Source organism: Triticum aestivum, chromosome 2D, assembly GCF_018294505.1.
Source record: "Triticum aestivum cultivar Chinese Spring chromosome 2D, IWGSC CS RefSeq v2.1, whole genome shotgun sequence".
Taxonomy (NCBI): domain Eukaryota; kingdom Viridiplantae; phylum Streptophyta; class Magnoliopsida; order Poales; family Poaceae; genus Triticum; species Triticum aestivum.
Genome location: NC_057799.1, coordinates 170,444,791 through 170,457,751, shown reverse-complemented (window position 1 = coordinate 170,457,751; position 12,961 = coordinate 170,444,791). Strand labels below are relative to the sequence as shown.

Here is a 12,961-nt window from a genome sequence, read left to right as displayed (position 1 = left end):
ACAAAACATGATCATCTCATACAATAAAATTTAGCATCATGTCTTGACCATATCACATCACAACATGCCCTGCAAAAACAAGTTAGACGTCCTCTACTTTGTTGTTGCAAGTTTTACGTGGCTGCTATGGGCTTAGCAAGAACCGTTCTCACCTACGCATCAAACCACAACGATAGTTTGTCAAGTTGGTGCTGTTTTAACCTTCGCAAGGACCGGGCGTAGCCACACTCGATTCAACTAAAGTGAGAGAGACAGACACCCACCGGTCACCTTTAAGCAACGAGTGCTCGTAACGGTGAAACAAGTCTCGCGTAAGCGTACGCGTAATGTCGGTCCGGGCCGCTTCATCTCACAATACCGCTGAACTAAAGTATGACATGCTGGTAAGCAGGATGACTTATATCGCCCACAACTCACTTGTGTTCTACTCGTGCATATGACATCTACGCATAAAACCAGGCTCGGATGCCACTGTTGGGGAACGTAGTAATTTCAAAAAAATTCCTACGCACACGCAAGATCATGGTGATGCATAGCAATGAGAGGGGAGAGTATTGTCCACGTACCCTCGTAGACCGAAAGCGGAAGCGTTAGCACAACGCAGTTGATGTAGTCGTACGTCTTCACGATCCGACCGATCAAGTACCGAACGCACGACACCTCCGAGTTCAGCACACGTTCAGCCCGATGACGTCCCTCGAACTCCGATCCAGCCGAGTGTTAAGGGAGAGTTTCGTCAGCACGACGACGTGGTGACGATGATGATGTTCTATCGACGCAGGGCTTCGCCTAAGCACCGCTACAGTATTATCGAGGTGGACTAAGGTGGAGGGGGCACCGCACACGGATAAAAGATCAAACGATCAATTGTTGTGTCTATGGGGTGCCCCCCTGCCCCCGTATATAAAGGAGCAAGGGAGGAGGAGGCCGGCCCTAGGAGGAGGGCGCGCCAAGGGGGGAGTCCTCCTTTCCTTGTTGGAGTAGGAGAAGGGAAGGGAGAAGGAGAAGGAAGGAAGGGGCGCCCCCCTCTCTAGTCCAATTCGGACTAGTCCATGGGGAGGGGTGCGGCCACCCTTTGGGGCCTTTCTCTCCTTTCCTGTATGGCCCATTAAGGCCCAATACGAATTCCCGTAACTCTCCGATACTCCAAAAAATACCCGAATCACTCGGAACCTTTCCGATATCTGAATATAGTCGTCCAATATATCGATCTTTACGTCTCGACCATTTCGAGACTCCTCGTCATGTTCCCGATCTCATCCGGGACTCCGAACTCCTTCGGTACATCAAAACACATAAACTCATAATATAACCGTCATCTAACTTTAAGCGTGCGGACCCTACGGGTTAGAGAACTATGTAGACATGACCGAGACACGTCTCCGGTCAATAATCAATAGCGGAACCTGGATGCTCATATTGGCTCCCACATATTCTACGAAGATCTTTATCGGTCAAACCGCATAACAACATACGTTGTTCCCTTTGTCATCGGTATGTTACTTGCCCGAGATTCGATCGTCGGTATCTCAATACCTAGTTCAATCTCGTTACCGGCAAGTCTCTTTACTCGTTCTGTAATACATCATCCCGCAACTAACTCATTAGTTGCAATGCTTGCAAGGCTTTAAGTGATGTGCATTACCGAAAGGGCCCAGAGATACCTCTTCGACAATCGGAGTGACAAATCCTAATCTCGAAATACGCCAACCTAACAAGTACCTTCGGAGACACCTGTAGAGCACCTTTATAATCACCCAGTTATGTTGTGACGTTTGGTAGCACACAAAGTGTTCCTCCGGTAAACGGGAGTTGCATAATCTCATAGTCATAGGAACATGTATAAGTCATGAAGAAAGCAATAGCAACATACTAAACGATCGAGTGCTAAGCTAACGGAATGGGTCAAGTCAATCACATCATTCTCCTAATGATATGATCCCGTTAATCAAATGACAACTCATGTCTATGGCTAGGAAACATAACCATCTTTGATCAACGAGCTAGTCAAGTAGAGGCATACTAGTGACACTCTGTTTGTCTATGTATTCACACATGTATCATGTTTCCGGTTAATACAATTCTAGCATGAATAATAAACATTTATCATCATATAAGAAAATAAATAATAACTTTATTATTGCCTCTAGGGCATATTTCCTTCAGTCTGGCGTGCAAGCACCGGATGACACGCTGTATTGTTTGGTGTCTGGTTGGCTCAACTTCCACGAATACTTTTTGTGGTTATGTAAGAGCATATGACATAATAGAATCATCATCTATTCGGAGAACTGCAAAAGGTATATGTACAAGGCTGTTTTGATCACACACAATGGACTTCAGGAAATTCCATACTCCCTTTCTTGTTGTGGCGCCGCCTCCTCCATCTCAGAAAGAGATAGGGTATAGATAGCGGTTGTGAGATCGCCGTCATGGGAGATCACGAGCTAACTCAAGCACGTCACCCTCTTATCGAAAAAGGCTTTCGCCCCGCTTTATATATAAAGCACCGAACCACAAGGACCATGATACAAACTCACGCCACCACCGCACACGACACGCATACCCAAGGCGAGATACAAAGGTGCCGGGCACCGCCACACCACCCCAACGACTACCAAGCCACTACAAATGCGCGAGGACGAACTGCTTGGAGCCACCGGAGACCTCCTCCTTCGAGGGGAGGTGAGACGGGAACGACGGAACCAGGCCTCCAAGATGGTGTCCCCCAAGAAGGGAACGACGACGATAGCGACCAAGGCACGCCCGCCACCGCCGCGCCGGTCACGTCGCCGCCGCCAGCAGGCTCCAGCTCGTCGCCGCGCCCGCCGCCAGTGCCGCATCCCAGGCAGCCGCCTCGACCCGCGCCGAAGGCCCCCGCTGAGGAGACAAGGCAGCCCCGCCGCCGCCTACCAGGCTTCGCCCGACGCGCCCTCTCTGGCGGAGGTGAGGGAGAGGAGGGGAAGCCCGCCGACAGCGCTAGGGTTTCTCCCGTGACGCGCGCGCGGGGCGCGTCGCGGGAGCGAGTCTGTACCTTTCCTCGCACGTCACCCTCTTCGCGTACCTCTTCGACAGTCCCATCTCTTGCATGCGCCTATTCAAATTACTGACCGTCAAAAAGAGCATCAAAAGAATCTTTGATGAATTAATAATATTTTGTAGCAGTACAGGATTTATAAGCAGTGCTTAGAGATGGTGACGATAATGAAGGTGGAAGGAAGAAGGGTAGGGGAGAAAGATGACGCTTTAATTATCTTCTTGCAAGGAGATGGCCGATAACGAGATATGAAAATTGCCGAGGGGGAAATGAGCGGGGTCAAAGAATGATTTTGTTGCTGTATGGAAAAACTACATTTGATTACAACACACTTTTTTCAATTAGAATATATGTTTAAGCATTTTTTTTATGTCGTGGCAACGCACGGGCGTTCAACTAGTAGATAGTAACATTATTGTAGCCACAGCTTGTCCAAACAGTATTCATGTAGCAAAAGCACAATCATGCCCTGAATCATATTTTAATATTGATGACAACATACTTATAAGTATTATATTTGCTAAGAATATCTATATGTTTTTGTCCCCATGCATACTTCGTGTGGATCATAGACCACCCTCCTCCCCATGCTAATGACTCAAGACATGCGTGGCAACAGAGAGAAGTACAACATTTTCCCCTCCCGTTTTGAGTTATTGGGTTCTCGAACTATTAAAAGGGGGTCAAAGGGTTTTGCAGAGTATTTGCTCAAGCCTGGGTAAATCCCATGTTCAAAACATGCAAAAGATACATGTTGCCAGGTGGTCGAACTATCTGGGCAGATTTGCCCCTAAGTGTGAGGCCGGAACTCGCAATATACCCATGAAAGGATCGATACGGTTGACTAGTGGGGATGAATATGAGACTAGAAATTATAAGCCTAATTATCAATTTTAGGGATTTGTGGATAAAGTAAGTTCTCTAGATATGCAAGCGCTCAAAGCAATGTAAGCTAGAGAGCAATATAATTAGTAAGTCCATAAGTATACAAGGTAAAGTAAAATTGCGGGAAAGGAGTAACAACAAGTGAGTTGGGGTGTGAGTTTTATCCTGGAGTTTACCCTTCCCTAGGGAAGCATTAATCTCAATGGGAGTCGTGCCAGTGTCAAGGCTCCAAAACGCCACCAAGTGGCTCGTCGTGTTCTCCTCGAGTCACCCCAGCGTACGAGCCTCAAATCACTCGAGATTTGTGTTGAAGCCGACCACCACACCTTTACATATGTGGTTAGAGTTAGCTGCGCTAGGCTGGGTTTGTTTTCTTTTTTCTTCTATTTAATTTTCTTTTTTGTTTGAATTTGATTTCAACATCAAAATTGCTCCAAATTCTTTCAGGAAAAAATAGAGGCTCACTTTAATATTTTAAACTTAGGTAAATACTTTTTAGCCCAAATTAAATAATTAATTTTTCACCCTTGGGACATTTTATTTGCCTCCCTATTTGAATTGGGGGATGAACCCCAGGTAGGCAACGAAACCCGGATCCTTTTCAAAAACAACGGGGCCAGCAACGCCCCTCAAGCTGGCTCACGCTTGGCCGGGTTGCTCAACCCGACCAAGCCCCTCGACCCGGCCGAATTCCTCAACCCGGCCCCGACGGCCGGCGCAAGGCAGCCGAACCCGGCGCACCAAGACTTCTCCAACAAGCCATCTCCCCCTTGGCGTGTTCCCCAACCCGGCCACGGGTCAGCTCCCGTCCCATCCTGGCCGTACGATGGGACGAGTCTTCATTCAGAGATGAGCGAGGCAACAGTGCCCCTCCCATGCCTCTGGTCAGCCGGGGCGTGGCAACAGTGCTGCACCTACCCACTGACCAGGGTTGGCGTGGCTACAGTGCACCCGTCGTCACTGCTGACGACAGCAAGCGGTGACCTGACGGAGCGCCAGTGTAGCGGACTCAACCCGGCCACTCCCTGACGACCGGCAAGACGGCAAACAGTGCCCCTAGGCCCGTGGGTCCCACGCCCGAAGAACCCGGCGATCCCTGACACCCGGCGGGTCCCAGCACCGACTTCCCGGACAATGACAACCCGGCCCCACGGCCTTGTAACATTACCATTGTACCCCTGGGGGGTTGGCCTATAAAACCCCCAGGAGCCCTCATGCATACGTGCAAGCAACTCACACGACGACGAGAACCATAGCGAATACGAGATCAACTAGACTAGCCACACGCCGGAGAGGGAGCAGCCTAAGCCTTGGCCTGCCCTCCTTCTTCCTCCTCGATACAGCTCTAGGAGCAACTCTGTACTGTCACACATAAACTACACTCGGCGGGACTAGGGGTGTTATCTCTCCGGAGAGCCCCGAATCTGGGTATGTCTTGCGTCGCGCGCTCCCTCATGCCGACCTCGCCTCTGGAGCCCACCAGTGCCCTCGACCCTCCTCCTCTCTTTAGCCACCCCTTGGCATCTGCTGCGCCCACCACGACAGGTTCAGTTATTTCCCAATTCTATTTAGTGTTTCAAATGACATTTGGAATTTAGGATATTATTTTTCCAACCCGAAATACTATATACGAGGGCCACACACATTTTGGAGGCCGGATTTCGGTTTCATAAATAATCCCTAAAATGATTTTAGGGTTCTTGATAATTAAAAAAGTTATTTTGAGCCACAAATAACAATTAATTCTATCAAATCATAGTAAATCAAGTTAAGATAAATCAAACACATACAAAAAATGTTTTTTATTAACCCTAATTTACTTTTACACATTCCAAAATTTGCAAATTTTTGCGATGTGATGTTTTGCAAATTCAACCTTTTTTGTGAACTTTTACAATTCAATAATTGTTTGTGAATTCAATTTTTTTTACAAAATTTAAATTTCATAAATTCAAAAAACTTCCCAAATTTAAGAAAAATGTTCTTGGAATAAAAAAATCCATGAATTGTAAAAGTATTTGCAAGATCAAAAAATATTCATATATATATATATATTACAAAATGTTGGTGTTTTTTTATTCACGAATTCAAAAATATTTGAAAAAATACTGGGGAATTTTAAAATGGAATAGGAAGAAAGAAAATAAATGAAAAAGACAAAAACAATCTGGGAAGGTTCCCAAAACCAGAAAGGGATTGGGCTGACCCAAATGTGCATAGCGGCACATTTTTCTTGAACACAATACAGACATAGACACTCATACATATGTACATACACTCACCCCTTATAAACGCACACGCACATCATATCCCTATGAGCATCTCTATGAGACTGAGCCGACACATCATCTTGAGATCGATGAAGTCACCATAGATGCGAATTGTATCCTCCCACTGTCAAGTCTAGAACTTGACCTTTGATGCTCTACCACTGTCCTCCTAATCATTCAATCACAGATTGATACGCGTGCATAGCGGCACCTAGAGGGGTAGGTTACCATGTCAAAAAGTTGGGTAGCCAAAAATTGGTTAAGGTTTTGCTTGCCAATAAATTGGTCAACATATATAGATTAAAAGGGTAAACAAAAATTGGTAGTGGAGCACCATTTTTTTTGCGGGATTGGTAGTGGAGCATTGGCAGGCAATCATCCAAACACGAAGCGGGTGTCTTGAAAACCAGAAGTGGGTCGAGCTTGGCAAGGATATATGTGGACTCCTCTCGACCAAAGCGCATCCCATGCGCCTGCTGCAATCGTGGACGCGGAGGTGGGCCTGCACGCCAACGTTCTCGCCGACCGGCCTGTCTCCTCCACCAGTAAAATCTTTATCCGCGACCGCGAGAACCCAAACAAGCTGAACCAAAGCTACGGTTATACGCGGCGGCGGCCAATGGGTGGATCTGGTACGCCTGCTCCGCTCGTGGAGGAAAAAAGCATGGCCGGAAAGCCACCACGTGGTAACCACTGGTGAAGGCATGGGTGGTATTGGTGGTTCCGGCGCCTCCGGGACAATAAAATACTGCCAGGGAAGGCTCGGCGAAATCCTGGCCGCTCGGTGGTCGAAACCGTGACGGAGTTTATCCCTGGACGCCGTGGGGACTGAGTCAACCCGCAACCGGCGTTGCGCTACCATGAGCAGGAGCCTACTATACTTTGCAGCAGCGGCTGCGCACGAAGGGTGGTTGGTCAAACCCACTTCATGCATTTTTTTTCAGAGACATCCCCGCTTCACTTCATACACGAGACACGAAATTTGGGGTGGTTCCACCTGGACCCGTCCCTGCGTTCAAACGGGACGTCAAAAAATATACGCAAACAGAGCAACGCATTGGCCAGTCTTCAAACCTTAGGAGTATATAATGATACAAAGAACTGGTTTGTGGGGGTGTACCCCTTGGCATCGCCACAAAATTAAGATTATTTCTGAGCTCTACCGAAGAATCCAATGCACGTCTAGTGTGAGGCTTGAGGCAGGCCATGCATTGCCTCTGTACCATCCGCATCCATGGTTTTCTTAACTGTTGGGAAGTGGCGTTTTGCTTGTAACAAATTATTATTATTCTGAACACAAAGAGAGAGTATTTACCTGTCGAAAACGAATAATGCATTTCCCTGAAGATACCATGGCCGACTTAAAACCAGAGTCTCTTAAATGAAAGCGTGTAAATAATTAGTTAGAATTTTTTTGCGGGAGAATTAGTCAGCATAGGCATAAAAAGATATTTAAAGGAGATATTTCAAATCACGAGGAAACAACAAGCCGAATGTCTTGCAAGCGGCAAGATGCAAATCATGTTTTGCTTGCCCCCGAAGGTTCGTGCTAATCCCCTTTCCCACGGATTTCATTTCAGAAGCAATCAAAACGAGAAAAACAACCCCCAATAAAGTAGCTCCCTCCCCGACCGACCTGCGCCGACTTCCTAGCGGCCAATACCGATCTCAGCCACCACGTCACCAACCCCAGCCACGCCCCCACCCCTTCCAACGGCTAGTTTTCAGATCGACGCGATCGCGCCACGTACCCCGATCCGCCACGCGTAAGGCCGCGTCCCCGCCGTCCGATCCACGCGTTCAAGCCCCCCACGCGGTTGGGCGCCAACCCACCCCGATTTCGAAAAGAATATTTCCATAAATTCCCACCGTCCACACCCATACGCACCACGCGCACGCCCACTGACTGGTGGACCATACTACCTCCTGCCCCACCTCTCAGTGATAGTACATTCTGGCCGCCGCGGTGCGCCAGGGCGTGAGCCCAAAAGATCTCCTGGGCGAGCACGACCTCCCAGCTTTGGATTCCAGGCGGTTCCTACAATTTTCTGGAAACACCCCTGCTGGAAGAGTTTTCGAGGTAGGTTCCCCACCCCGAGTATAAATTCAGCCAGGGGGAGAGGTCAAGCTGTTCCCACATTTACCTCGTCAGGTCCTCCCAACACCATAACTTAGCAGGTAGGTTCGCTTAGAGTTCAGCCGAGGTTTCTCCATCAGCCAAGCGCAATCGGACTAGGAAAGTGTACTGCGACTCCGGAGTGAGGGATAGGAAGGAGGAGGAGGCTTCAGCCGAGACCCAAGGGAGAAAGGTGTGTGAGATCGATTACATTCACTTGCTCTGTTTCTTTCCGACCCCGATCGTGGGATCTCGTTTCCTTTTCTGTTTCGAGGTCGGGATTGCTGTTCTGCTCCGGCGAATTCGTGGTGTTTATTTGGAATCGTTTATTTTGTGCTGGAAAAAAAATTATTTGCAATCCCCCAAACTTTGATGTTCTGATCCGATTGTTGCTCATTAGCTCTGCGAAGCGGTTCATGTAGTTCGCGGAATGTTGTTTCTCGGGGGAATCTGTTTTGAAAGTGCGTTGAAGAGAAGTTGGATTTTATTTATTTTGTTTCAGAAAATGCTTGAGGTTTCTGTTGGAGTTTATTGCTCCCACGGTCTCTCGAATTGGGGGTTTGTAGATTCATATGGAAGTGGCTGCTGGGTGTTTCAGAAGTTTCCAAACAAAAACTGCGTTTAATAGTTGAATTAGTGTGGCAAAGTACTTCTCTGATTGGGATTTTCTTTCCTCAGTCTAGAATTCAATTTATTTGCTGCCGAATTAACCATTTCTTCTTAATAATTCTGTGCAGATCTCGTATCAGATAGGCAACTGCAGCAGTAGAGTTCAACAAGCGAAGGGGGAAATGGCAATTGGACAGACCATGCCGAAGGGGTCTCTCGCCACGAGCTTGAGCTTCCCAAGCAGCGGCAGCACAAGGATTCTGGGGAGGAAGAGGGTCGCTGTTTCTCCGGCTCCAAGCCCCTCAGGCCCGCACTCCCCGGTTCGGACTCTGCGCAAGCAGCGCAGCATTAGGTTCCACATGGACGACACCATCTGCCTCCTTGAATCGCTGCCTCAAGATGTATTGGTAATTACCACCCCAGACCCGTAGTGTTCCGTTTGAAATCCGTTCTTGTTGTAGATGTGTTGCTTATCCCAATTTGGCGGAACATTTTCAGGTCAAAGTCCTGTGCAAGGTGAACCACAGCGACCTGAGGCAGCTCCTCCTGGTGTCGAAGCCAGTCAGCGAAGCAGTAAGCACTTCTGATCCCTTACTGCTAAACCCCAAATCCCGCAGTGAAATTCGTTACCCATGTGGAGTAACATTGTTCTCCTCAATTTGATCTGTGCAGACAGTGGTTGCTAAGGAGCTGCATTTCGCCTTCGCGACGCCCTCGAAGGCCTCCGCGGATGCGGAGGAAGAAGACGATGGCCCCGGGGCGCCCAAGCAACACAGGGTTGCACGGTCGCGCTGCCGGGGCATGAATTTGGCAAGCGTCGCCGTCAATCTGTCGGAGTCGTTCAGCAGCTTGATGTCAGAGGTGTAGGTGTACATACCACGGCACGAATTTTCCCGCTTGTACTTGTCCATCGGAGCGCTCTTTTTTCTTCATAGGCCACGTCGAACAAACTTTAGTTAGTGATATATGTAGTGATCATCATATGTGTTAGTAGTAAGTTATATATGGTCATTCTTCAATGATGCGATTGAAGAGGACACGCTGTCTTATTTCTGTGTACTGTATGTAATAGTGTAAGTTATATGTAAGCGTCTGAGTGTTGGAGCTCATCAAAAGAGTATTTAGTGTAAGTTATATGCAAGCGTCAGTGTTGGAACTCATGAGAAGAGAAGTCTCTTCTCACTTTGTGTATGCTGTAGTGTACGATCTCTGTATACTCGTGTGCATGGGAAGTTTCTCTTATCAATAAAAGTAAAAGCAGTTTGTTTCGGTCAATCTACTTCACCCTGTTTACCTTGTATAGCGGATTAGTGCTTGTATATGTGTGGTTCGTTATCGGAAATACGTGGAGTAACAGACACCTCTGTTGTAGTAATATTTTCATTACTCTTCATGCAATTCCATGGTGGCAAGTTCTGAAAGTGAAGTCACCACTCTGTAGAATCATATCTGTCGACCATCTTGCAGTAGAAGTTTCAGAACTTCGGCTAGTCCAGCAGATTCAGCAATCACTCGAAATATGATGCTGAGCCTCAAACTGGTTCCGAAGGAGACGCGTGTGATAAGCAGCCTGGTTCATTGAATCTGCACCTCTGCAGCCTCAAACTGGTTCCGAAGGAGACGCGTTTCATTGAATCTGCGCCTCTGCAGCCTCAAACTGGTTCCGAAGGAGACGCGTGTGATAAGCAGCCCGGTTCAATGAATCTGCACCTCTGCAGCCGTCCACTGCACACCACTGACTGCACACGGTCTCTGCTTTACCGAGGAAAACAGCAGCTGCGCGGTTCTTGCACACGGCGGCACACAGCTCGAGTTCCTGTAAACAACGCTAGTGCGCGATCTGAACAGGAAGCAATTATGCCGCCTTGTTAACAACCCACTGGCATATTACTCGATCTAGCAACTCCACTCACGAATTTAGGTAGCAATTAGGGTTACAACTCTGGATACACGAATTGGCGAACAAAGGGGGAAGAGAGCCGCAGCCAGGTTCGCCGTTGATCCACTGGATACCCGCACTTGCGTGTGAAGATGGGTTAAGTAGTTTTTTTTTAAGGTGAACTAGGGATTTTATTGATAAACCAAAGCCGAAGGAATACAAATAATGTCTGGCAGGTTCCCTAGCCACACGTGGCGCCCCGTAGAGAGAGACGAGGCTGCCTTTGCCAAGGCATGAGCCTCATAGTTTGCCTCTCTACTTTCAAAACGAAAACTAACTCTAGCAAAGTTCATGGCTCGAGCTTTAATCTCCTGAATTACAAAAGCATATGAAGAAGAGGGCGAAGTTCCGTTGATATCCGCAACAACCTGCATGCAATCCGAGGCTATTATCACATGTGTCAAGAGAAGGTCTTGAGCCAAAGCAAGCGCCTCATTGCACGCTTGAGCTTCCAGGCTTGGGGCGCTGACTAGGCCATCTAAAACCATCGCCGAGGCTCCCAAATAGTTGCCCTCCTTATCCCGACAAACAGCAGCCGCTGCACCAGTTCCTCCTTGGCGGGAGATGGCACCGTCTACATTGATCTTCACTGCATCGTCTTCCGGCGGGATCCACTTGTGTGGCCTTGGCATAGCTACTTTTGTAGGTCTCGTGGTAGCCCGCTTGGTGGAAATCTCCAAATCCTCCAGGTACCTGTTAACAAAGCTCATAGTCGACAATGGGCTTTGAAATTCTTCGTCATGAATCGCTCTCCTTCTAGCCCACCAGATCGCCCACATGGTGATAAGCACCCTTGCAAGGTCATGTTGATTCAATGTGTCAAAAAGCCAAAACAACCACAGCCTTGCATCTTCACTCCTGTTGGATATCACATGCTCCAAAATCTCCTCGTCTCCCAACGCCCACACACATCTCGCCATCCGGCACTCAAACAAGGAGTGTCGCCATGAGTCCACCTCCTCATCACACAGTCCGCAAGCTGGGGTTGTGGCCATATTGCGTTCATTGTGGAGTGCACCTGTAGGTAATGACATCTGTGATAATCTCCACACAAACACTCTTATTTTAGACGGAACTTTCACCTTCCATAACTGAGTCCAGGACTTGCTTTCAGCTTCAACATTCGAATGACCTGTTCTGTGCTCCAACCAAACCTCTCTCTGGTGCTTAATTCCACTAATCATCTTATATGCCGATCGCACGGTAAACACCCCTCGCCTGTCGTAGTGCCAAGCCCAGAAATCATGTTGCACTCGAGAACTTAAAGGTATGTTCATGATAATGTCCACGTCCGGCCTGACAAAATGCTCGATCAGATCTTGTTTATTCCATGTGCGTGTAGTTGCATCAATCAACTCTGAGACAAGCTGCGGAGGATCAGGTGAGATAGTGCATATAGGTCTCAGCTTATAGTCATGGGGCAGCCAGTTATTCTCCCAAATACGTGTATCTGTGCCCGACCCGATCCTCCTGATTAGGCCCTGAACAAGAAGATCTTTTCCCTCCATCAGCGAGCGCCAGACTTGGGAAGGATGTGCGCCTAGTGTGGCCTCGAGTACGTTGCTGTCCGGGTAATAACGAGCTCGTAGAACTCGTGCACTTAATGACTCGGGATCCTGAAGTAGTCTCCAAACTTGCCGGGCTAATAAAGCCAGGTTAAAAAGCTCAATATCCCGAAATCCTATTCCACCCATATTTTTTGGTTTGCACATGGTCTTCCAAGAAACCCAGGCTGGCTTCCTCTGGCCCCTTTTACTGCCCCACTAAAACTTCCGGAGGAGGCTGTTTAAGTGTTCGATTAGGCCTCGGGGCAACTTGAAACATGACATTGAGTAAGTCGGATGGATTGTGCTACAGATTTGATAAGCACTTCTTTACCCCCAGCTGAAAGGCATTTCTCCATCCAACCTTGGATGTGTTTCCAGATTCTATCCTTCAAATATTTGAAAGTTCCCTCCTTGTTTCTCCCTACGTCCATCGGTAGCCCCAAGTACTTTTCTGACAATGATTCATTGTGAACATCCAGAACATCTTTTATCTCTTCTCGTGTGGTCTCTGGCACACCCTTACTGAAAAAGATCGATGATTTGTCGGTGTTAATACGC

General features: G+C 47.9%; 1 protein-coding gene across 1 annotated transcript; it reads left to right on the top strand.

Moving 5' to 3' along the window:
• Positions 1 to 8,262: 8,262 nt before the first annotated feature.
• LOC123052397 (F-box protein SKIP27) lies at positions 8,263 to 10,192 on the top strand. The gene is made up of 4 exons (XM_044475545.1): positions 8,263 to 8,501; positions 9,046 to 9,324; positions 9,416 to 9,490; positions 9,590 to 10,192. The coding sequence occupies exons 2-4, from the start codon at positions 9,100 to 9,102 to the stop codon at positions 9,782 to 9,784; spliced, it is 495 nt and encodes a 164-aa protein (XP_044331480.1). The 5' UTR covers positions 8,263 to 8,501; positions 9,046 to 9,099; the 3' UTR covers positions 9,785 to 10,192.
• Positions 10,193 to 12,961: the final 2,769 nt, after the last annotated feature.